Raw genomic sequence first — 23,841 nt, 5'->3', positions numbered from 1 at the left:
CTGTTTCCCTTTGTAAGGGGATGACTGTAAAGTAGTCATTTCCTTAGCTGGTCACATTTTGAGTCACATGGACCATTTTTCTTCTACTCTTGTCTTTACAGTTTTGAGCAGGTGGGGCATGCCTGGCAGTTTTTTGGTGTTAGAAAGGGATGATATTGAGACTCTGAAAACCAGCTTTTGTGAAGTAATGCTGAAATGTTGGCATTATTTTTTACTGGCAACTCTTTTCATTCCACATACAGATACAATGAAACGTTCAACTAACTTTATTGGAGGATTTATAACACTTGAAGACTTAATTATTAACTAGCTAACCAGGATTGCTATGGTATGAATAACTATCTTAAAAGTGCTTACTGTAGCATGCCTCCTCCCCACCCCAAGTCCATATACAGTACTGTTTGTGAAAGACTTGCTGAAACAAACTCATGATTCACAGAGGGGATTGTTTGGATTTCCCTCTCCATTTGTATTTAAGAAATACAAATAACTTAATCTTGTATATTTTCAAACATGAAATGAGAAGGTGCATTAACAATTACCTAGTTCTTTTCTCTACTGCTCTACCTGTGTAACTGAACTAGTAATAACTTAAGGGAATGAGCCTTGATGAAGTGATGCTGCTGAACCCTCCTCGTTTATACTGCAACATACTGGCTTGGCCTAATTAACCCTTCCCATACAGAGGGGTAGGGGGGCTTGTGGCTGAAGTCAGCTTCTTCCCTGTGTTAGGCTGTAGAAAATGCCACACAGACAAAACTTAAGCTGTGTTATAAAATTAATGTTATAGTTGAGCAGTTTGCTATTAGTATGCATACTAGGGTTTTTTGGAACAACACTTCTTACCTTGCTATAGACTAAATGGAATACTTGACGAAAAGCCTTGATATCAATAGTGGTAGGAGAGTGTTGAGTTTGGATGCTCCACATTAATTCATCAGTGTGCAGAATTATCTGTCCTCTGCATTACTTTGGCCTTGCATCTGTTGCTTGTGTTGATCTGCAGTTAAACTAAGGACCTGTGTACAGCTTGTTTTTCCTCTGAAGTCTACAGCAAAGAGCAAGGCTATTGTAATGCAACAAGAGAAAGGGAGTCTTAGATACAGTAGAATTTTACTGATGCCTTAAGCATGTTATAAAAAGTTGGAAAACTTGTTATTCAGACTTACATTTAGAGATTGAGAAGATGACTGAAAGTTTTCATTGTCCAAAGTGAAGAACGGTATTATATTTGTGGTAGGCACTTTTTAGACATATTTTTAATACGGTCAAGAACCATGTTGCAAGAAACAGGAGTAGAGGCAGAAATAGATTTACTTTGTAAAACAGGAATGAAGTGCCACCTTGTACAGGCAGTTACCGGTTTTACAATAAAGCCTTGTTCTTGGACTAATTCAAGCCGTTTGACCGCTTTATAAAGGGTATGAGAGTGAAGACGCTTGTCATGAAACAAATTTTTTCCTTTACATTTGGTAGTGACGTAGGTAGATCAGTTTCTGAGGATGAAACTTATCTCTGCATAGTGGACATTCTGTCTACAAAAAAAAAAAAAAAAAATTCTTATTAAATTGCTGTATTTAAAAGATAAAAAAAAAATCCAAATACTGACTGCTTCTAGAAAATAGTGACCTGCTGTAACTAAAACAATTTTTTTTTAATCCAGTTTGTGATACAAGCTTAACCATGTAAAGTCTTGTAAGATAGCCTAACTTAAAGAGCAATTTGAGGTGCTGTTTAAAATATACCCTTAAGTCTGTGGCTATTGTACACAACATTCAACATCTTACCTTGAAGTAACTTCATAACCTTAGAGAAAAACCTTTTGGATTTTCACCTACGAGGAAGCCTGTCTAGCAAAGTCCCTCAAATAGTCACTGTGGTTTTACTCACATGTTCTGTTTCCCTTGAATATTAAATAATGCTGCCATATATTATTTTCAGATGTAGGTTTTCTTCCTTTCTTTGTACTTAAAATAATTCCCCTTATTTTTATTTGCAGCTGAGCTAGTAGACTGCTAGTTTCTTTATTGCCGTTCTTCACCCAAAATATCTATACTACATCATACATGTTTTTACTCAAGGTGTATTACACTCCGGTCTCATTGCAAAGTTTGTTTGTTACAGAATTTCAGGCAGTCTTTCTCAGTTGTATTGTCCTGAGTCTTCTGTGCTTTTACTTGCTATTTAACAGGCATTTCCTGAAGCAGTAAGTCAAAACAAACTGGATAGATTCTCAACAATTCTTCTGGTGTCTTTTTTTTTAATTCTAGGAAGAAATACTACTACTACTACTGGTTAATTTTGCTATTTGTGAAGAAAAATGGCAGGGCCACTATAAGGAAACATTCATATATGACAGAAGTAGTATTAAAGTATTGAAGATATTAACTGTGTGTTAAAAACTATTCTTAGTTCTCTAAAATATCTTAAATTTGTGTATCTTTGCTTGGTGAATCCAGTAGGAGAGTCAAAGGATTTTATGTTGGCACATCTGAAAAGACTAAAACTTTTAAGTGTTGTCAACGTTAAGAAAAGTAACTATACCTGAAACAAACAAAAAAAATGCTGTACCATAGACTTTGAACTACTCTGGGTAAATTAGTTACCAAGTCTTTAGGGTAAAGAATAATGTAAAGATGCCATTATAATGAAAGGATGCTTTCAAGTATGAAAGGCCACTGTGTAATGGATTTTTAATACTTCTACCTACAGCTATGTGCATCTGGGACATGTTTAGAATAGGCAACAATGCATAAAATAAGTCCTCTAACAGATTTGGCTCTTCTGCCGCCTAGTACTCATACTGAAAACACAGCTGAAATTGTTAGTAGCCTTCTGTGTACTTCTATACTCAAACTTTAAAGCCTGGACTTCAGTTTCCAGAACTTCATGCAGGGCAATTTTGAATGCTAACTTGTGAAGTTCTTCATTAATTTTCCAGTTAGAGTTGTTATGGGAAGTGAATACTGGTCTTCATTCTAGATTACAAGAACAACTTTTTTAAGGTGCACAGTCCTCTAAGGGACCAAATAAGATTGAGTAAAGCTACAATGCAAAAGGATCATTACCTAAATTATTCTAATCTTTCCCTGCAACTAGATGAAACCATTTCTACCACGGCTTCTGGCAGCACTCAGGCCAGACTAATGAACACCAGCTAGGTCTTTACAAACAAATTTGAATAGACTCTGGATGTTTCCTGATGTGCATCAGGATGTTGTTTGTTTACAGGCTGCATTCTATTTTGTTTTTAAATGATCTGTCTATCGTAGAACTTAAGAGCTTGTGTAAGTATAATCTTGGTGGATTTACATACAGGTCTTTCATAGTGATACTTTGACTATCGTGATTTTAGTGTCAAGATCCATCTGGGATCCTTGGGAAGTACTCTGACAAGTAGTTTAGCTGTGGTAGAATCAGACAAATACTAGTATCAGTGTCAGAAAAATTATGTAGATTACACACTTCTAAAACAGCCACAGTGATATATCAGAGTTATGGCACAGGCATAACCTATGAGGTAAAGCTTTTATTTTTAAGTGGTAGTTATCTTTCTCTGTTGAACAGTATTTATTCAGAAAATAAATAGATAACCCCTTATTCCAAGATATCTATAAAATCCTTAATGGATGAAAATTGTTTTATTTCACTAATCAGAGCAAAACCCATGTATTTTCATGTGTAAGAGCTAGCTCAGTTCAGTTGTAGCTTCCTTCATTTTACTGGAAATTAGAACACTACCAGCTTTGTTGTTTTTGCAGCCAGAATTATAACCAAGATATATATATATATATATTTCAGATAAAGGAATTACATTTGTGTCTGACTTGCGTAGTTAGTCCAATTGCATTTCAGTGGCTGGATCAGAAAAGTGCTTACCTTATTTACCTAATCTATGTAACCCATAGTCATCCTAATTTAATAAAATATATGGGTCCTGGTAAAGCCTTGCGTGGGGATTTTGAGTGCCTTAGTGAGGGAAAAGGTATTACTTCAATAACCAGCCTGACAGGTATTTTCAAGTAGAAATTTCATAATATTTACCCCTTCCAGCCTCTATCTGTCCCTCTGTACTTACTCTGGTGTTACACCATTCTGTGATGCATTCCCAGCAGAACAGGTGGCCGCAAGGTGTGGCTGTCGTGTGTCTCCGTTCTTCCAAACACAAAGTGCAGCGGGAGTGGCGCCCAGTAGCTTTTTCCTTGGTCATATTTCTAATTAACACAGGTAGGTATTAATTTTGTGTAGCCTGTTTGCAAGAAAAAATTGTTAACACAGAATCCTAAAGTAACCCCCACCTTTGAGTATTAACCCTTTTTGTGAAAGTCTTATACATAAAAGCAAAGCATGAAACGTAATGCTTAGAACAATGAGGTAAGCGTCAGATGTTTAGTTACATCAGGTTCTAACTCAAATTATGTAATTATTCCAAATGTAAAAAAAAAAATACTGAAAACTGTAAAAGTTTACTCAAATTTGTAAAAAAAAAAAAAAAAAAAAAAAAAAAATCCAGTGCTCTCCCTGTTCATGAAAGCTACTACATTTCCAACAATTGCTTGTACTGCTTTTCTAGTAAGCAAAGATCATCATACTTCTGAGGAGCCAGGCTGCGGTGTAGTTTCCATTCCTGCCTCGCTCTCTGCTTTTGTTTGAAGCTGTACATCTGAATGCTGATTGTCAGAAGAAGATGAAAGAGTGAAATTATTCCAAGAAACTTGTAACTTGATCGAATACTCTGATCTTCTGCTTGCACTCCTCCAAAACGCAGCTGCATAATGCACACAAAGAGGGATGTTTAGTTGCTGAAGTTCTATGAAGCTATGCCTCTCCCTCCTCCATATCAATAAACTATTGATTTGGGATTTTCATTTCTGTCCAAAAAAATGACATGTTTCTAGGAGTGATTGAACTGTCAGTCAGCTGTTTCTTTGTATGTCTAATGTGTCTTGGATGCATCTCCTTCAGTTAGGCTACACTTAACTGCTGTTTGTCCAAGGATCATTTGTCTTGGGTTGTCTGTTTGTCCATTTAAAGCTATTGCTTTAATCAGATTGCTGTTAGTTAGCTCTGAGCCAACAGTCAAACACTTAATTTCCACGGTGACAGGATATTTCGATCAGGGAATTATTGAGGAGTCTTGTGTCTACGTGCTTCTGGGCCAGTGGCTGGGGATGCCTTTCAGAAAGACACTCCTTGAAAAAAATGTGAAATTAAGCTCATCATACAGAAATATATTATCTAAATGTGTACTTATTTTTGTTCAAAACTATTAAGTATTTCCTGTGGATTTATAAAGCTGCTTTTTGTCTATCTGTAGAAGACAGGCTGGATTAGACAGTATTCTAAGGTTATACGGGGTATTAACTTGTAACAGCGCATTCACGTTCATTAGTCATAACCTTTTACCTGGAAGGAATAACCCTTCTGTAAGCTATTAAAAAATTCCCTGTTACCCAGTCTGCACTGCTCATATCATAATCAGCTACAGCCAAGTTCTGTATCCCTTTTACACATGCTACATCCCAAAAGAAGCCAAAATACTGCAGTGGATATCATCTTCAAACAATAAATAGATCCACTTACGTATCTGATTCCTGCAATTCTTTTAGATAGGTGATAAAAAGTGCCATGGATGTAGAATACTGCCAGATGTAGTCGATGAAGCAAAGGAATGGATTGCTTAAGAACATACACAATTTGTAAGGCTGTTTTCTTCTGCTGGTCTGTAAGCTCCCTGACTTGTCTCTGTATCCAGTTTCGTATTAAGGTCCTGCTGGAGAAGCCAAGCGCTGGGTTGCTCTGCAGGGTTCTTGCCCCATCAGCTTCAAGCTGCAGCTCATGTTCCAGATGCAGCAATCCCTTTTCTAAGCAATAGGGTACTACAGTATGAAGAGAAATGAAGGCGGCTCGTCGAAGAAAAGAAGGTACCCTTTTCTTGGTTGAGTCAACTTGGACGATGTTAACATATTCTTCACCCAGAGTTTGGTAACCTAAAGAACACATGTAACAAAACAAGCAGGGTAAGACAGCAATCGTAATACCACTCTGCATGGTTGGGCAGTGCTGACAGGCTGCTCAGATCGGAACAGATACCAGGTTTTGGGTTTCAGAAGTAGCTGCATTTTTTGTGTTGAATGAGATGAGCGTGGTATTTACATCAGCATTTGATATCTGCAGTAGTTTTAAGCTTAAAGCAGGGTTACATTTTCACAATGTCATCCTCCCTTTTTTAAAAAGAACACATAAATATCCGGCTTTATAAACTGAATTTGAACTCAACTTTCCGACAATTCAGTGGTTAGTGTGTTTAATAAAAGGCATTTATAGAAAATCGACCAGAAAGTCCCATTAAAAAAAAAATCACTGTCAAGCCATCTCACGCTATTTGATGGTCACCAAAACATAGCTCATACCCGGAGCAGAAAGCTCTTTTTTTACACAGAAGAAACGCTGGATTCTAAATAATTTGCTGGGCACGTTACCTGACAAAGTGGTGAGGACGAAGTAGGCCACATCGGAAAGCAGCTCGATCTCTCTCCTCCACTCCAGCCACTTCTTAGCACCTAAGAGCAAAGCACCGTTACCCTTATTTTACAAACATTCGCGCTACGCCCAGTGCCTCTCACAGACCCCACCGCACAGAAGCGGCACGGAGCCGGGGGGGGGGATCCCTCCCCGCGGCCCCGGGCCTGGCAGCGCCCCCCGGGCGGTACCCGCGAGGCCGTGCAGGGCGGCGCCGGCCGCGCTCCGCAGCCCGCTGCGGTACAGCTCGTCCTTCTGGCCGCTCCGCACCACCCGCGCCGGCCCGGCCTCGGCCAGCGCCATAACGGCGAGGGCAGGAAGCTGAGGGGAAGGCGGGGACCACGGCAGCCACCGCCCCCTGACGGCTGTCCCGCCTCAGTCGGCGGCCGGTGCCACCTCAGGGGTCGGTTTTCCTTCTGAGGGGTCGTGCTGCGGCTGGTTCTCCCCTCAGAGGCCGCCCTGGAAGCGGGTCCCACCTACAGGGGTCGGCCAGAGCCCCGCAGCCCTGCCGCCATCCTCTCTTCAGCGCACCGCCATTACAGGATGCTGCCTATCTGCTTCCCGCCGCCCGTTTGTTTCTATCAAAACGTTTTTAATTTATTTTTTTTTCCCTTGGTGTCTTATTAATTGTAAACTCAAGTTTACAAAACGTGTAGGGAAAGGGAAAGCTGAGCGCTTCGGCGGTGGTAAGGGGTTTATTTGAGAACATCGCTGCCCGGGGTGGGTCCCGGCCGGCGTTTGCCAGAAGGGCTCGCGGGTGCTGGTGCCGCAGGTTGCTCCCTCTGGCTGTAAAATGATGCGAGGGGAAATGTGAGGACATTTCCTTAAACACGGCGGCAGGGGGAGCGCCTGCATTAGGAACACCCGCAGCTTCCCTCAGTTCTCCCAGGCACCGTTCGCCTTCCTCTGAGGGCTCGGTGCAGCGCTGTGACCCGAGCTGTGCCGAGGTAACAGGCTGGAAGCTGCTTAAAAATACGAACCTAAACCTCCTGGACAACCTTTCGATCATTTTGTATAGAATTCTGGTTCGCTTCATACTCCCAGATGTTTCGATTTTGTTTCAAGCAAGGACTGTGACTCCAACAGTCTCACATATTTAGTAGTGCGATTGTTGAGAAAAATAAATGTGGGAAGATGCTTGTTAAAATTACAAGCCTTGGTAACCTCATCTTAAAAAATACTGGTTGCCACATCAACATTGCATAGGCAGTGCAGCAAGTGCATCTAAATTATATCTAAATCTTCCTACTGTCTGCAGTAGGTTCTGTAGATTCATATATTAAGATTTTCTCAAACAGTCGAGGTTAATCTCCCTTGAATCATGAGGGAATCTGAACATAAGAATTCTCAGAGGAGTTGGGAACAATCGGTTGACATCTTGGTAGTGCTGCTAACTCAGCCTCAGGTGACACCTGAGATGTTGGCTCAAGTGCTTGGTAAAATTTCTCTTGTGCTCTGTATGAGATGTGTTTTATTAAGTCTACAGGGTAAATGTTTGTTGCTGTTTTACTGAAGTTGGTAAATACATTTTTGTTTTGTTTTTTAGGTCAAGAAACCAAAGAAAGCGTGAGAGGTGTGGTGATGTTATTTTATTTTATTTCTTTTCTTTTGCAAAGCCGCTGAAGACTGGCTAACAGGCACTTAATTATTAGACTGGAAACCATTTGTACAGCTGAAGATAAAGCTAGGATTCTGAAGGTCAGATTTTCTTCCCTTAAAAATGTTATGGGTGAATATATTCCTTCTTTTTAATATAGTTATTTTTAATATAGCTTTAAATAAACAGCATAGTCAGAGATTATCCAAAAGCTGTAACAAAAATGGTGTAATGAACCATTACAGGATGGTGCAAGGTTGTGTGACTGATTACAGGCTCTATTCCTATTCTGGGGGGAAATAGCAATTTTTGTCATGGACAACACAAATCAACCTTAATAATGCTTAAAAATTCAAATTGTCACCCATTTTAAATGATTTATGGTCATGTCATTGCTTTTGTGTCTATTCAGTCTGTTCTTTGCAGTAAAGTTTTATGGAACCAATTTGTTAATTATTTACTGATTTTTCAATTCACACATTAACTATTTCTTATCATCATTTGCGGTTTAGGGCTGCCAAAACTCTGTTCCTGTAAATGTTAAAATGTGTTTAACTTCTCTGTGCGTCACTGCCCTTGACAAATTGAATGGATTTTATATTCCAGAAGTTCGGTTGATTTGTGCTGTGACAAGCTCCTGAGTGCTCTCAGGAAAAAGGAAACAGTTCACATCCACGTTACAGCCACTCAAATATGTTTTGGGGCAGTTAATTGTCATTGTAACATCATGAAGAAATGTACCTTTGTGTTTGCATGGTTTGCAAAGTGTGTGATATTCTCCAGAGTTACCTACAAGGTACCATTGACTTTCAGAATGTATATACAATATTAGGCTCTCAAATGTTGTGGAAAAAGCATTTCAAATACTGTTTCCTTTCTTTATGATGTAGTCTGTAGTAAGTTTAGATCTGAATGGAGGCCTCTGTTTTACACTGAGATTTTTAACTCCCTGTTTACATGACACAATTTGCTAAGCATAGAATTTGGGTTAGTGCATATTGCACCAGTTCTAGGCAGTGGTATTTTGTACAGTGGGGGACACACAATATGCCAAGCATGTGTGGACACAACGCCAGACACTTCCCCAAAAAATTACTGTTGGGACTAAAAATACAGAACCAAAAGAAAGTAGTTTGTATGACCTGGGATTATTCCTTGTTCTGGGCCAAACCTGCTTCTCCCATAAAATTCATCCTCTGGTAAAACCAAAATCATGAGTTAGAAGATTCAGAGTGAAAAAAGTTGCTGATCTGAATGCAGACTGCACAGGTGGTGTGCTTGTTGTATGGAAAATAAATGTTTAATGCCTTACCAGGAATGACAAACCAGCACTTTTTCCTAGCCCAATACTAAGCAGCTAAGTGCATAAAGCCGAAAAAACAAGCTAGCCATGCCTTAAGGACTCTAGGGCCTTTCAGACGCTGCCTGCTGACCCTCTGACAGTCTGTTGAATATGCTCTGTCATAGGAATGGTTGCAGAGACTACCAGGCCCTGGGATCTTTTTACTGATGTGGTGGTTCAGCTGATACTGAAGAGAAATGGTGCAAGCAGCCTGGTGTTGCCATGGCCAGCTGTTCCCTCCTCATGGTTACACAGTAAGTATCTCCGTTCTCGGTGACAGAGACCAGATGACCTCCAGAGGTCCCTGCCAACCTCAGCTATGCTGTAATGCACAAGAAGAATCTGTTTCTTCCGTTTTGTGTTCTGATTGATGTCTGTGATTGTAGGAAACTGACGTATCTCTTACAATTTATCTGCTGTTTTTTTTGCAAGATAGAAATTTCTGTGCAGATTTCATTTTTGTTGCATGCTTCTCTGCTGTTCCTTATAACAGACCTGATAAGGGAGTGACTTGCTTTACTGACATTAACACAAGGAAGTCCAAAATGTAAAACAAACTTGGTGCACAGTAATGATTAACTTGCCCTCCCACATGTTGCTTGTCTGTGCATTATTAAATATGGTTTTGCCTCTACAGACCTGTTAGTATAGAAGAGGTTTGGAGTGCAACTTTCAAACGGCAATAAGCAGATGTTTCAGCTTCCAACCTGAAGAACAGGTTCTGCAGATATAAAAGCAGCTAAGTGTCTGTTGGAGATTGTTACCACCCTCTGCCTTCTTTTGCCTCCTCCCACTTTGAACTTGTTACCCTGGAGCTGAACTGTTTGAATAAGGACTGTAAGAGCTGCTTTGTGATCAGTTAGCTGAGAGCCCTCAGCATGTAGACTGCAGGGGAGGAGCCTTCACCCTCAGATTTTGCAGTTTCCTCCTCTCTACTTTTTTTGTCATGTTTATGAAGGTTTGGATGTACTGTGTGAAGAAGCTGGAACAGATGGACTGCACTGTCCAAAAAGAAGAGGCAAAGGTTTGTGGGTTTTTCTGGTTTGTTTCATTTTAATTTGCTACTTTCTGTATCAGGAATAGTTCTTTCAATTCTTCTGCTCACTCTTAGAAGTTAGGTGCAAATTTTATAATATGCTACCACAGGAACATATATAGCTTTATGATTGCAACAGAGTTTGCTGCTTCTTTTGCTTTCCTCTATTTTAAGGGAAAGAGAGAATAGAAAGAACACGATGTCTAGTGCTTGTTTGATTTTGGTCGTGTGCTCTCTTGTTCACAAAAATGTGTAGGACCTTAGAATGCTGTTCGCCCTAAATTTATGTTTTTTTCAGAGCTTGTAGGGATGAAAGGTATTGCACTTGTAATTGACAGTTTAGCCTTTTCTAACTGGCAACTGCTCACTTCAACAGAAGAGACCAGGGCATTCATTCTGAAATGATAACTTGCGCTTTTACCGGTATACTGAGCCAAAAGTATAAGATAAGAGAAATTTATTGTAAAATAAACTTCAGATATTTAAATAAAATACCAGTTAAAAGTAAGTAATATATCCTGTCTGATTCCATGACTGAGCAGTTGGTAATTCTTGACTTGGAAGGCCACACATAACCTTTCAAAAGGGTTTGGATTATTTTTGTCATTGATTTGGGCTATGGACGAGGAATTTTCAGTTCTTTTCTGGCATAAAAATGTGGGTTACGATTGCAGAGATATGGGCAATAATAAGGATGGCCAAACTGCTAGTGAAGTGCATGCTGTAAATGCCTCAGGCTCCAGAGTTTAGATGTAGATCTTAAGCATACCTGAAATCCTCAGGGCAAGAAGTTCTAGAAACCTGTTTTGTTTCATGGTAGAGGTAGGTTCCAATGCTAAATAATAAAACAGAAGGAGGGTAAGATTCCCAGCTTGCTTTGGAAAGCTTGGGTTAAGAAATAAATGCTGTCTTCAGAATGTAGCTCAAAGTGAAGTTGTCTATTGTTTAAAATAAAGTGGTCAAAGTTTTGTCTATTAAGAGATTTTCTGGTCTTACTGAGGGGGAAAAATGTTAGCTGGGGAGATTTTTTTTGCCTATTAAGATTAGGTACGAAGGAACTGTTCATTCCAAATGAAGGACGGAAGGGTTGTGAGGGGAGGTCAGTGACTGCTGATGAGATATACTGGTTATCTAATTGCAGGCAAGATTATATGTATCCCAGTTATTGCATCCTCACCAAAACGGCATTGTAATAACCTCAGTACCAGCGTGTGAAGAGCAGATGAAGCTCCTCAGGAGGTGGACTACTGGTGTTAGATGGGCTGCTTCTGGGCACTGAGGGCTCTCAGTGTAGGCTGGAGACCATGGATGCAGGTAGATCTGACAAGACAGAGCAGTTAATAGTGGGCTTTTGTATTTCATTTCATAAGCAAAACTCCTGGAGATTCTCACCTAATGAAACCATAAGTCTTTTAGGACTGCAGACTGCAAGGCTTGTTTATCAACTCATGCCTTGTCATTGGTAAATGCAACTTACTAATGGAATGTCTTGCTTGTAAATTTGTGTAAAACTGTTAAATTCATGCCCTAGAGAACACTGCACAGTTTTCAGTTACTCCTTGCTTTTGTTTTATTTATGTTCTGGGTTTGTAAATGTGATTAAAAGCTCTCTAGTGTATTGCCAGACTCTTTTGACATGATCTGAAAAGGCTTTTGTTTTTTTATTGGGCATTCACCATTTCTGTAGATGAGGCTGAATTAAAAACTACTCCATCCTTACCCTAAATTAAGAGAGCATCTAAGTGAATGTTGGTGCAGGAAGTCCTTCCTCCTGTGAGAGCTCCTTGATAACATTAACAAATTGTGAAAAGCTGCAGGAGACCAAAATTCTTCTTTTAAAGTCTTTACTCTTGATTAGGGAAGAAGGATACAGAGTGTATGCTTCTTTGTAAGTTGTGTGCTCAGTTTCAGAACACCAGAAAGGTACTCTTCTTGCAGCTGGATATAATCACACTGTTTGCTGCAGTATTTACTCTGTTTTTAATGTAAGATATACAGAATGCATTCCTAAATATAATGCAAAGGGGCCAACTTCTTTGTGAGCATCACTGGAATCTGTTCCTATTAGTCCTGTTAATTAATCTAGAGCTGAGAAAATGACTGTCTAAGTACATATGAGTGGGTAATAGGATGAGGCTGAAGAGATTTTCAGTAAGAGTCTCTCAGTAAGGATCATCTGAATTTACGGCAACTCATTTGTCATGCTCTGAGACGCGTGGCAGATTAACATGGAGACAGATAGCTGAATGGAAAAACTCTTTAGGGATCCGCTTGGGTAGGGTTTGATTTCTTCTAAGCAGGCTTTATGGGTAGCTGAATTTGTTTTGTATTTTTCCTGAAAGATTATTTGGGGTTGAACTCTGTTCTAACCTCATCAGCCTATAAATACCCTCTCAATTGAGAGAGATGCAGTAACGTGCAGCAGGGCATGCGGTGCATTAGTGGACAGCACAGGGCAAATTTTCTGCTTGGTTGTAGTTACAGGCTCAGAACAGCTGAGTTCTAAGAGGCAGACAACGCAACAATCTTTGGGTTGTCACCTGGTCTTGGTAACAGCTTTTTAATGTATTTTCATGTGCTTTAAAATTCTGATCCAAGTTGAACAGCACTCCTTTGCCCAATGAAGAAAGTAATTTAAATCAGATTTTGTAATTCAGAGAAGTTAGGTTCCAGGGTCTGATTCTCTATCATCTTGCACTATGTGACAGTGCAGCTGGAATGTAGAGGAAAAATTTTAATACAGTGGCTTGTAGTGGTGGATATAATAATTCTGGTTCTCCAAGTTCTACTACTTGATAGTGAACAAAACTGTTTGTGAATTAGTTTCACATGAAAAATTATTAGATCAAAGTATCATAGGAAGAGAAGCTGGTGGAATGGAATACAGAAATTTGAATTTGTGTTTTTTGTTTTTTTTTTTAGACTCTGTCTGCCTTCATTTCCTTTATCAGCTTTGTTCTGTAAGCTGTCCAAGACTGTGGTTTTGGGGTTTTTCCTTTTTTTTCTTTGTAGTTTCGAAGTCTTGCATTTTTATCCTCAGCTTCATGTGTGTGATTGGGAGAGATGTATGCAACTATATGGGGGGGGCTATTTATGAAGAGTGAAGAAATATGTATGTAGGTGTGTGAAGCTAGAAGTATTTCAGCAACAAATGAAACTTTCTTGAAAAGAAAGGGCCCACATTGCTGTAGCTGGAAGGCAGTGGCAATTTTACATAGAAAATTATGGCAGTAATTAACATATGAATACACAAATTAACTTAAAGGAAAGAAACTTTCTGGGATATGCAAAATTGAATCAAAGATGGATTTATTTATTTTTTTACCGCTGATTGGATGTGGCTAGATGATTTCCATCCAAAACATTTATTACTGCTTCTCTGATGGAAATAAAAATATCTGTTTTTCTTGTAATGATTCAAAGAGGTTTATTGGAATAGAACTCATCTACTTTTTCTAAGCATCCTTATTTTTATCAAGTCGTCTAACACTATAAAAAATAGCCTAAATTCTAATTCCATCCTTTGATCCTGTTTTTAAAGTAAACAATTGAATTCTGGAAGCTTGGTACAGTGCATTATAGGTGGGAGCAGTTCTTTCTGTAGTCAAGGTAGACCTAATAAATTGCTATTTGGGGAAGTGGAGAACCCTTTTTATAAAGTATAGGATCATCTGATGCAAAGTCCACGTTACTGCTTAGAACCCAGACCTTAAATCTGTAGGGAATTTCCAACCCTTTTATGCATCGTATAATCTGTCTGTTTCGGTGGGGTGGAGCACTTGCCTTCAGCACATGCAAGTATACTGTGAAGGCATTGGATAAGTACATGGAAAACTGCAGGCTGTGACAAATCTTTACGCATGCTTAGACAAAGTTCTGACTTCCTTTTCTGTTGGGTACACTGCTATCGGGCAGCTTGCACGAGCGTTTGCGGGCGTTATTTTGAGTGCAGACATCCAAACAAGCAGGGCTAATGCTTCACGATGCTTTTTAGATTTGTGGTTTCTGTTGTGCTGCTGGAGGCCTAATGGCTCACAGAAGACCAGTGGTAGCTGAAGTTCATGCTTGATTCTTGTATTTATTTTTTTCCAGATAGAAATTGAGCCAGAATGTTAAAGTTTTCACTTGAGATGTTGATTTTTGTATACTTGCTTCTGAGCTGGCCCTGCATTCTTTTGTTTGTCACAGCCTCACTTGTTTCTATTTAATAAAAAGAAAACCAGCTTCTGGGGAATCTTCTGGCATCTTCATGGCTGTCATGGAGCTCTGGACTGCCTTGGAAATTAAGAGGGAAATCAGGTGGGAAGGTGAAGAAGCTTTACGTGTTAATTATCCTGGGAGAGACTGCAGAAACTGTGCAGTTCCCATCTCTTCCAGGTGATGTTTGCCAGGGGCCCTTGCACAGAAACTTGCAATACCACTTTTTGTGTTGAATCTGAAGTTAAGAGGATGTGCTCTCCTTGCAGGACTAGTTACTATAAAAACACTTAAAAGAAGCTCCTGCCCCTCTCCTCTCCTTCAGCCCCCACCCCATACCATGCACGCTCCACAAGCTTGTTATTCCTGAATTTCCTAGTGTCCTCCTAAAGTAGCAAAATCAAGTGTAGGAAGATAGTCTGTGTAGATGCTAGAACATATTTTCTAGATGTTTCCTCTGCCTTTAACTGAAGGCATGTAATAAAAAGAACAACTAATGGAGTCTGACCAACCAGTGGAAGGCTACAGTGGAGCATGTAACTGAGGTACCTTGAAGATGAAGCCCTAATGCCTGCAGAGATGGAGAGTGAAAAACACAGGACTCTGAACTCTGGAAATGTGTTAAATGCTGGTATTGTTTAGTGGGGTTGGTGCAAGAACTGAATGAAATATATCCTACTTGATGTGGTGTGTCAGGGATCTGATTACACTGGATTCTATAAAGGCAGCTGTCTAAGAGTGGAGCTGTACCAGATACAGAAACAGAAAGCATAAACTAGGTTGTCAGGTGGCTGAAATGGCCAGAAAGGCTTGTGTTAGCTCCACTGGCTTTGGAGTGAGTCTCTGGTAGAAATGGGGTCTGGCAGTTGTTGTAATGCCCACCTGGAAATCACTTAGTGGGTTGGGTGCTGTTGGCTTTGGATGAGATTCTGGTCTGTGACTGGTTTGGGGGCACCCTTGGTTAAATCAAACAATAGTTTTGTGCCTTCTACAGCGTATAGGATCCTATCATCTTTCTTCCAATTCTATGAATTTAGAGAGAGTGAATGAGACAAGAGGTGACTGATGTATGTTATTTATTGACTAACGCAGTACTAAAGTCCATGAAAAGGTTGTGAGCAAAGCAGAGCTGCCCTTTGACATGTATTTGATTAGGACCTAAAGGCATACTACGTTGTGGCAAGTTCATTAGTCAGTGTTTGTGTGTGTCACTGCCCTGTAGTTGTCAAAGTGAAAATGGATCCAGTGGTTCCTAGACCCCTTCCTGCTAATGCGGAGTGAAATTCTTTAATTACAGAAATAAATTTGGATGTTTGGGGAGGCGGGGGGGAGGCCTTCCCTTTGAGCTGCCAAGTGTGAGCATGTTTTTCTTGTTTGCAGCATACAAGTCTAGCAGTCACTTTCACCAGCTCAATTTCTGTCTTATAGTAGGGTGGTGCAAAGAAAGACCTGCTTGAAAAGAGCCCATGCTTTTGATTCTGTTTGGGTTCCTTACTTTGATGAATGAAAATGCTGTCGACTGTGCAAGTCTGATGGAACCCTTTGCCCAGCCTTACATCTAAGATGAAGACTTATTGAACTTCTGTAAATGTCTGAAAGATTGTCTTTTAGGAGAATGCACAGAACAATATTTTATCAGTATTTTATAAGTATATTTAATATATATACTGAAAGATGGATGGAATAACCTTTGCTTTTAGTCAGGTTAATATCCTAATTTCACTAGCAGTAGTTACCATACATTGTTACTTTTTGCTTCTCTAGTCAACCAAATTTATTCATTTTATTATTTCCTGTCCTCTTCTCTCACTGCCCTTCTGCTGCTTAGGTTTTGTATCCAGTCCTACTAAGTGCTCTCAGGAGAAAGCTGAACAGTCATGCAGACTTGCAGAAGGAAAACATGTATCACTACCTCCTTTCTACCTCCTCCAGCATAAATTACTCCGTAATATCTACAAGATTGATCACTACAGCAATAAACTTGTGTACAGAACTGAAGCAGTTTGATTAAAGGTCACATGCGCTGTTCTTTAAAGCAACTCCTTTCTCTTTAGATGATGTTTTACAGTATTTTTTGTAGAACTTCTGGAAAGTGGCCAAGACTGCTAACATAATTAGGAGGATTAAGATTATCAGTATTATAAATCTCTTTAATACAAATGGCATCAGAGCCCATAATCTGTTTCTCTTCTTTTAATGTGACTCACAAATTCCCAAGTGCAGCAAAAGCTTAGTCTTCCCAGCAGGAGTCACTTCCTGCCCGTCTCCTAACAAGGAGATCTTCCTCTCCCCAGTCCTTTGCCAAGGCTTTTTTGTCCTTTGTGGTATATAGTGTGAAACTTGCTGCTTCAAAGTACTTGTGAGCCAAGCTACTGGATGAGATTGAGATCCTTGTTAATTAGTTCTTCGGTCTATAATAAAAAATTTCACTTCTCCATTGCTAATATGAAATGCAGATGTTCCTTTGGACAGAATAGGTTGCCATGTGCTGTTTCCATTGCCTTTTCTAATAGGTTTGGGAACTGACTAGTGACAAGGAAAACTTACAAGACAGTTTTTTGGCAGCTCTGGATAAATAGGAAAGATTACAAATTAGTCTGTCCCCTACATATCTTAGAGAATTTGTTGCAGTTTTAAGTTTAGCTTTGTAAAGTAAATGCTCAAGTCATATGACACAATCAATATAAGCCTAGGATAAATATTCTTTGGTTTTAATAATGTCTCCTTACTTGCATAAGGAATATGCAGTTACGTCATTCAGCAAAAATGCTGGGCTCTCCTGCATATGCAGCTCTAATTTGAGCTTTAAGGAAGAAAAACAGCTGACAAATGTTAAGCGTTCCTTTTAAGTAGGATGATGGGGTTTTGGGTATAAGGTGAGTTCATCCAGCTGCCAGGAAGATGTTCCAGTGTCCTTTTTTCTTGATGGCCTATTCTTTGCTCCCCCTTATATTTTTAACTGTTTTGTTTTTGCCAGAGAGCTCTGTCTGATGCCAGTTTGTTCTGTGCATGCTCTGTCCCTTGCGAAAAAGAATGGTGTATCACACCCTAAGGTGTGGGCTTACCCCCTTGTTCCATAGTACTGAAACAGACTTCTTTCCTTTTGCAGTTGCTTTGGATGTGAAGTAACTTGCCTGGGCGTGCAAGTTATCTCGAGTGGAATTGCCCAGTGAATGAAATTGCATTCTTTAAGATGAACAGCATTTCTTAGTGAACTGCTGTAGAGTTGAAAAGCGAACCCCAAGCATCGGATTTTAATGTTTCATTTTTTCTCCCATCTGATAACATATTTTGATCTTCTATCTTTTGATCTGCTTCCTAATAAAACTATTCAGGTCAAATTGGTGACTTAGTTTTTCCATGTTTCATCATCAGCATTGGTGTATCTGGTTGGGAGGACATTAGAGCTCATCTGAATTCTGGTGGGTGTCGCATGGTGCCTTTTTGAGCAGCAAAGCATGTCTTTGGAGGTGGAACCTTAAGTACTACAATGATAGGAAAATGGCTAAAGGATTGTTCATGGCATATACAGTTGTGTTTATTTTATTGTCTCCACGTGATATCTGTCCTGCCTCTGGGTTGAAGTCCTGTTGTCTAGGGGAATATGGAATCTGACACAGAACTTAGGTAGGGCTCTCAAACTGAGTTGTCATATTAAGTCTTGTTCATGCAACCTGACCAGATCCAATGGATCTCTTTGGGCTGTTTCAGGGACCAGAGTGTTTCCTAGTGTAATGGAGAAGAAATGTTCTCAGAGAACATTACTGGTACTTTTCATCAGATGATTGTCACCAGAAGTTTTTCAGAGAAGCCAACTGACAGTTTTTCCTTTACCTTCATAGGAAGTCTGGTCCAAGAATCTTGTTTTGAGATACCAGTTGCCTCCTGTTGCATTTATGAAGGATGAATTATGTGCCTAGGGCTTCCTAGGATTTATGGAAACATTGACATTGAGCTTGCTGTTTTGGGAGGAGGGAGCTGTTTTTTTTTGTTTGTTTGTTTGTTTGTTTGTTTGTTTTTTTCAAAAGAAAAGACAGATATGCTGAAGACACATAGGGAAAATTCTCTGAGGACTTGGACAGAAGCTTTAGAAGGTGGGACTCAGTGAAGAAAACATCTTTTGCATGAAAGCAAGACATGTAGAGATCAACTGAGTCACAATAGTTTCACTTCCAAATCAGAGGAGAGTAAAAAATGTGAATTTGACATGAGTCAAGACATTAAAATACCCAGAAAGCCACATCCTCATAAATGTGAAGTATTGTGGAGTGATTGCTTTTACTGAAATGATATCAGTATGTACCAGCACGAAGGTCTGTGCCCGTTAAGTCTTCCTCACTCTCCTGGATGTACGTTTTGGTGTGCAGTGAGTCACAGTGATTGAACTTCCTGCAAAGGAGATGACCTCTCAAATAACCCCTGAAGAAAGAGGTGAGAGCCTGGCAAAATAACCACCAACCAGTTCAGCTTTCTGAAAAGGAAGCCTATAGATCTTGTCTGTGTTACAGCAGCTTCATCTGGCTGACCAACTGTTGCTTCCCTGCTGAATCCCAAGGTTAAAGAGGTGGTGCGGATGCACCGGAATGGGTGCTTTCAGAAATGCAATTGGGTGCTGCATGGGCCTTTTCAGAGAACAACACTTCAATGTGTTCACTGGTTATTTAACTCCCGAGATACCTTGTAATGTCAGGTTTTGGTTCTGTCTTGAAGTTCTAAAGACTTCTTAGGTCTTTTCTGATTCACTGTAAATCAGGGGCAGGTGAAGTGAAAGCAATCTACAGAACAAATGCATGTTTATCTATCTTGCTATAGCTACTTCACTTCGTACCTGTGTTTGATCAGCCTTTCCTGATGCTACACATTTTGTAATGCTCAGGAAATTTGAAAGATGCTATTTGAGTAGGATGGGTAAGGTAGATAAGGAACGTCCGTCACCTTCGAAAACCAAAGCTAGGTGTAAGAAGCAGCTACAGGAGAGAGTGAGCAAGGCAGGATCACATGTTAAGACCTTCCCTCAGCTAAGCTCTGTCTCAGCACATTTTCTGTCTTCAGCGAAAGTTTATGTGAGTGCAAAGTATAAACAATGTATGGGAATAGCAGCCACAGCAAATGTAATAACAAAGGTTTAGTCTTAAGCAAGCAAGTGTTGCTCACTATCAGAGAACAACTGCTTTATTGTTACAGCATTTGTATGTTTTAATGACATCACTGCTGGATAAGATGGTGTCGTTAAAGGAGTCTGATAACTGTGCTTTGTTAGCTTTGGGACATTTGAGATTTCAACAGAAGCCATTAGCAGAATATGTTTCTTTTGAATTTTAATCCCTATAAGGGCCTGGTGGTTATAGGATCATTAATTCTTATGATGGGTGTTGTACGCTATTTCTACCTCAAGTAATAAATTGATTTCAGTTCCTAGAATAATTCAGGTATGAGGGGACCTCAGGAGGTAGGCTGTCTAGGACAAGCTTCTGCTTAAAGCAGGATCAGCACTGAACACAGAGCAGGCTTCCTCTTCAGGTGAGGAGCCTGACTTTTGCTAAATTGTTTGCACAACTGAATATTGAGTTTCAGACCTGTACTTACAGATATTTGCTAATCGCTGACAGAAATGGCACAGAGCAGACACAGAAGTAACAGAGATATGAAGTGACTGTTTTCTGCCTGTGTAGGGTCTTGTTTGGTTTGACATTGCTCTAATGCTGTTTCTGTGTATAAAAAGCAGTGCGATTCTCTTGCTGAGGTTTGTTATATTTTTTAACGTGTCTTAACTGAACACAGGCCACTATGCTGTTCCTATTATACTCATGGTAGAAGTTAGATATAGTACAGAAAACAACTTTTTTTTTTTCTTTTTTTAAATGAATCAATAAGAATTGAAAGAAACTGTTTTAATTTAATGAAAACCTCCCCAAATGAATTACAGCAAGAGGCACACCCCCAGTGATAAGGTGTCTTGCCATGGAGGAGTTACTAATGCTCACTTTTTTTCTGCACTGGGATCAATTAATCTGATAAGCCAAAGAATTGCAGCGGGACTTCAAAAAGTATCAGAATGACAAATGTGCCTCAGTGAAGTGTCTAGTGTAAAGTATATACAGGAGACAAAAGCTTAGAATGAGCCTTGGCAAATCAGCTCTCTGTGTATATGTAAATATATTTTTGGTATTCATTCAATGATTTAACTTAAAATATTCATACTGGGATGCACAAAGAGATGCATGAAACGTTTTTTTCAGTCTACAGCAGAATGTTCTGGATTCTTTTAACTACACACATAGGCAATGAGGAAGGGATACAATTTGAGACAGATGACATGTACAAGGATGTATATTTTGGGGGGATGGAAATCTGTTACATCTCCCCCTGTGCCCCAGTTGGTTTGTGGAATCCATTCTGAGTGTTACTCTGGTTTTGGTTTCCAGCTGTGCTTTGTAGCTAATATATTCTTCATCAAATGAATTTCACCCACTTATATGCCTAAAATTATTTCAGAGCCACAGGATACCCTTTAAGATACTCCCCATTTAAATGTGGAAACAAGTGATTTTAGTGATAGTGGATTTCCACAGGGTTAATTTTGTTAACTGTTGCTGTTCCATATATGAAGTTGCTGTGTGCTTGGCTTGGTGTGTGGGTATTACTTCACTGACTGACAGGCTCCCTCTCAAAAGAGGAGATTCTGACAAGATACAGAGTGGGGAAGGAGGAGCTTGGTGAAAAGACTGTCCTAGAGAGGAAATGACTCCCCAGAGCAGCTGCATGAGAGGCCAAGGACAAGAAGAGAGGTACAACTCCGAGCTGGCAGGTGCTGTAATGAGGACATCGCTTTGGGCATCTTTTACTGCAAACCTCTCCCCTCACCCTCTCCCCCTATTTCTACTCACTGTAAGTTAATAGTAATGCCTCACTGCCCTCTCTCTTCTAAAGTAACGTCAAACTGGATCTGTGCTTTCACAACAAAACATGTTAGGGCAATGTTTCAGAGCTCAACTGGTAATTACACACTGGAGGAGACTCCCATAGATTCAAACAGTTACCGGCATAAGGAAGGATCCCAGGTTTGTGTCTTGTGTGATTGCTCTTGGTGGAAGGAGACTTTGACCTCCTTTCTCTGAGGAAGTTACAGATCCAAACGTTTTGGAAAGGTGAGTCCTCTGTAGCCGGTGAGTGAGAGAGAGTCAGGTGGGAAAAGGGAAGACAGATGCCAGACGACTGAAGAGGTACAAGTATGGAGGCAGTTGACAGCATGTAAGAGCAGAAAAGAGCTGTTAAGGGTAAGAGACAGAGTTGAATGAAGAAGCCAGTATCACAGCAAAGAGCTCCCAAAGCTGTGCTTTGGGAGTTTAGCTGAAACTTTCCCTTATTCTAGAAAATGTCTGAATTAAGTACGTGTGTGTATGTGTGTATTATCTACATGTATATATGTGTAAATATGTGTGTGTATAATTAAACCCAGCAGGAGTAATTTGATTTCTGCAGAAGTTACTGCAACAGCGTAATTTTGTCTGATTATAGGAAGTACTGGGGTGAGGGAAAGAGGAGTCAGTGCCTTCTCTTATGCAAGGAGCTATCTGGTTATAAACAGCGATAAACAGGTCGCTCCATTGTATGCAATCCAGCTACGTCGCTGTAGTAAATGTTATATAATAAAGAGTTAAAGCAACTTCAGTTATTAAAAATCTTGTCTTCTCCAGGTCTGTGGCATGCAAGATATCCTGGGAAGAAACACGGAGTGCTTGTAATGCTCGTGCTGCTGGGAAGGGCTGTCACATCCATTCTATAAAGACTGAGCTGAGCAGTAGTTCTTTCTCCTCACTGTAACATTTACTCATCAATCCGTGGAATATGTGTCAGCAGGATTAAACCAGGACAGTCTCCTGACAGTGGAATTCTAGATAAGGTACTTGCTGCGATTTCTTACCTAAGCCAATAACACCCTCTGAAATTTTTAATTTTTCTCTGATTTTTATTACTTGACTGAATCTTCCTGCAGACATACGTTCTGAAATAGTTTGACTTAGAGGGAGCACTGTTGATAGGTTGCTCTGAAAGCTTAAGATGGCTCTGACTTCTCCAAAATCTGTATCAGAGGATTTAACACCAAGAAAACTCATGCTCCATAATGAAAGCTGTTTCCATTTCCTCTCTGCAAACGTCATCACAGTAGGTAAGTGAAAGGTTACAATTCTTTCACCTAATAGTTTGGTATTGAAAATATTTTCTTTTATCCCAAATATCCCAAATTTATTTTTTTGGTATTGACATTTTGTATGGTACTCCTACATTTCCTTAAATATGTTTGCAGGAATTGTGCTTGTAAATCAGGGGGCTGAATTCCCCAATTCCCTTTTTACTGTGTAGCTTGTGTGGTGAAAAGAATTTGGTTGAAGAGAAAAGAAACTGGCCTGGTTTGGATCTGTTCCAGTAGTGTCCGAGATTCGGTGGTATATGTGAGACTACGAACACATGACATAGACTGGAATTAAATGAAGTGATACTAGAGGGCAGAAATTGTAGTGTTTAGATTTAAAAAAAAAAAAAAAAAAAAAAAAAAAGAACAGGAATGTTGCCCTCTATCGTATGGATTTGTCTGAATCAGTCCTTACGGTCTCACTTATACATGGTCTGTGATGTTTCAGAGACAAGTGGAAGGACTTTATTTGTAGAATAACTAAACTTTTCCCATCACGCATTCTTGGAGTTGATGTCTTGCGTGATGGACTTTATACATGCAGTCTTAGGAAAGTTAAAGCTGCTTTGATTTGCTTATCAACACAGTACTGTGTTCGTCCATCAGTAGCAAACGCCCTAATATGCAGGAAAATCGAGGTGCTTTGAAGTTGTAGTCCATCCATTTGCAAGCATGATTAAAACCCAGCAATTGTTAGGCTCGGTGTTTTAAGCTGACCCCTGGACTAACCCCCTGATCCCTGACCTCGTGTCCCCATTTAAAAGAGTTGTTTCCATGGTGATTTTCATGGATGGTGAAATTAATATCTGGTTTTGTGATATATTTTGCATGAAGGAATGAATTGCTTTTTCAGTGTTTGTAGGTAGACTGTCAATTGTGCTAAGAACTCTTTTTGCTGCATGATAAAAAAAACCAACTGTAATGTTACCAGTGTTTCTCAAGACATGCTAGGC

The 23,841-nt window shown here is 39.8% G+C and overlaps 1 protein-coding gene across 2 annotated transcripts; it reads right to left on the bottom strand.

The window, feature by feature from the left end:
* Positions 1–1,296: 1,296 nt before the first annotated feature.
* Positions 1,297–6,826, bottom strand: PEX10 (peroxisomal biogenesis factor 10). Of its 2 annotated transcripts, none has more exons than XM_084300339.1 (6): positions 6,714–6,826; positions 6,483–6,563; positions 5,584–5,990; positions 4,593–4,768; positions 4,079–4,214; positions 1,297–1,535 (listed from the first exon to the last, which is right to left on the bottom strand). In XM_084300339.1, exons 1-6 carry the CDS (start codon positions 6,823–6,825, stop codon positions 1,464–1,466), a joined length of 984 nt encoding a protein of 327 aa, XP_084156465.1. In that variant the 5' UTR covers position 6,826; the 3' UTR covers positions 1,297–1,463. The 2 variants fall into 2 exon arrangements, with proteins under 2 accessions (XP_084156465.1, XP_084156466.1); XM_084300340.1 differs by having other exon boundaries at positions 4,593–4,670.
* Between the last annotated feature and the right edge of the window lie 17,015 nt (positions 6,827–23,841).

Source organism: Netta rufina (genome assembly GCF_964035555.1).
Source record: "Netta rufina genome assembly, chromosome: 22".
Taxonomy (NCBI): Eukaryota; Metazoa; Chordata; class Aves; order Anseriformes; family Anatidae; genus Netta; species Netta rufina.
Note: the sequence above shows the minus strand (reverse complement) of the source record. Positions and strands in the feature narration are given on the sequence as shown.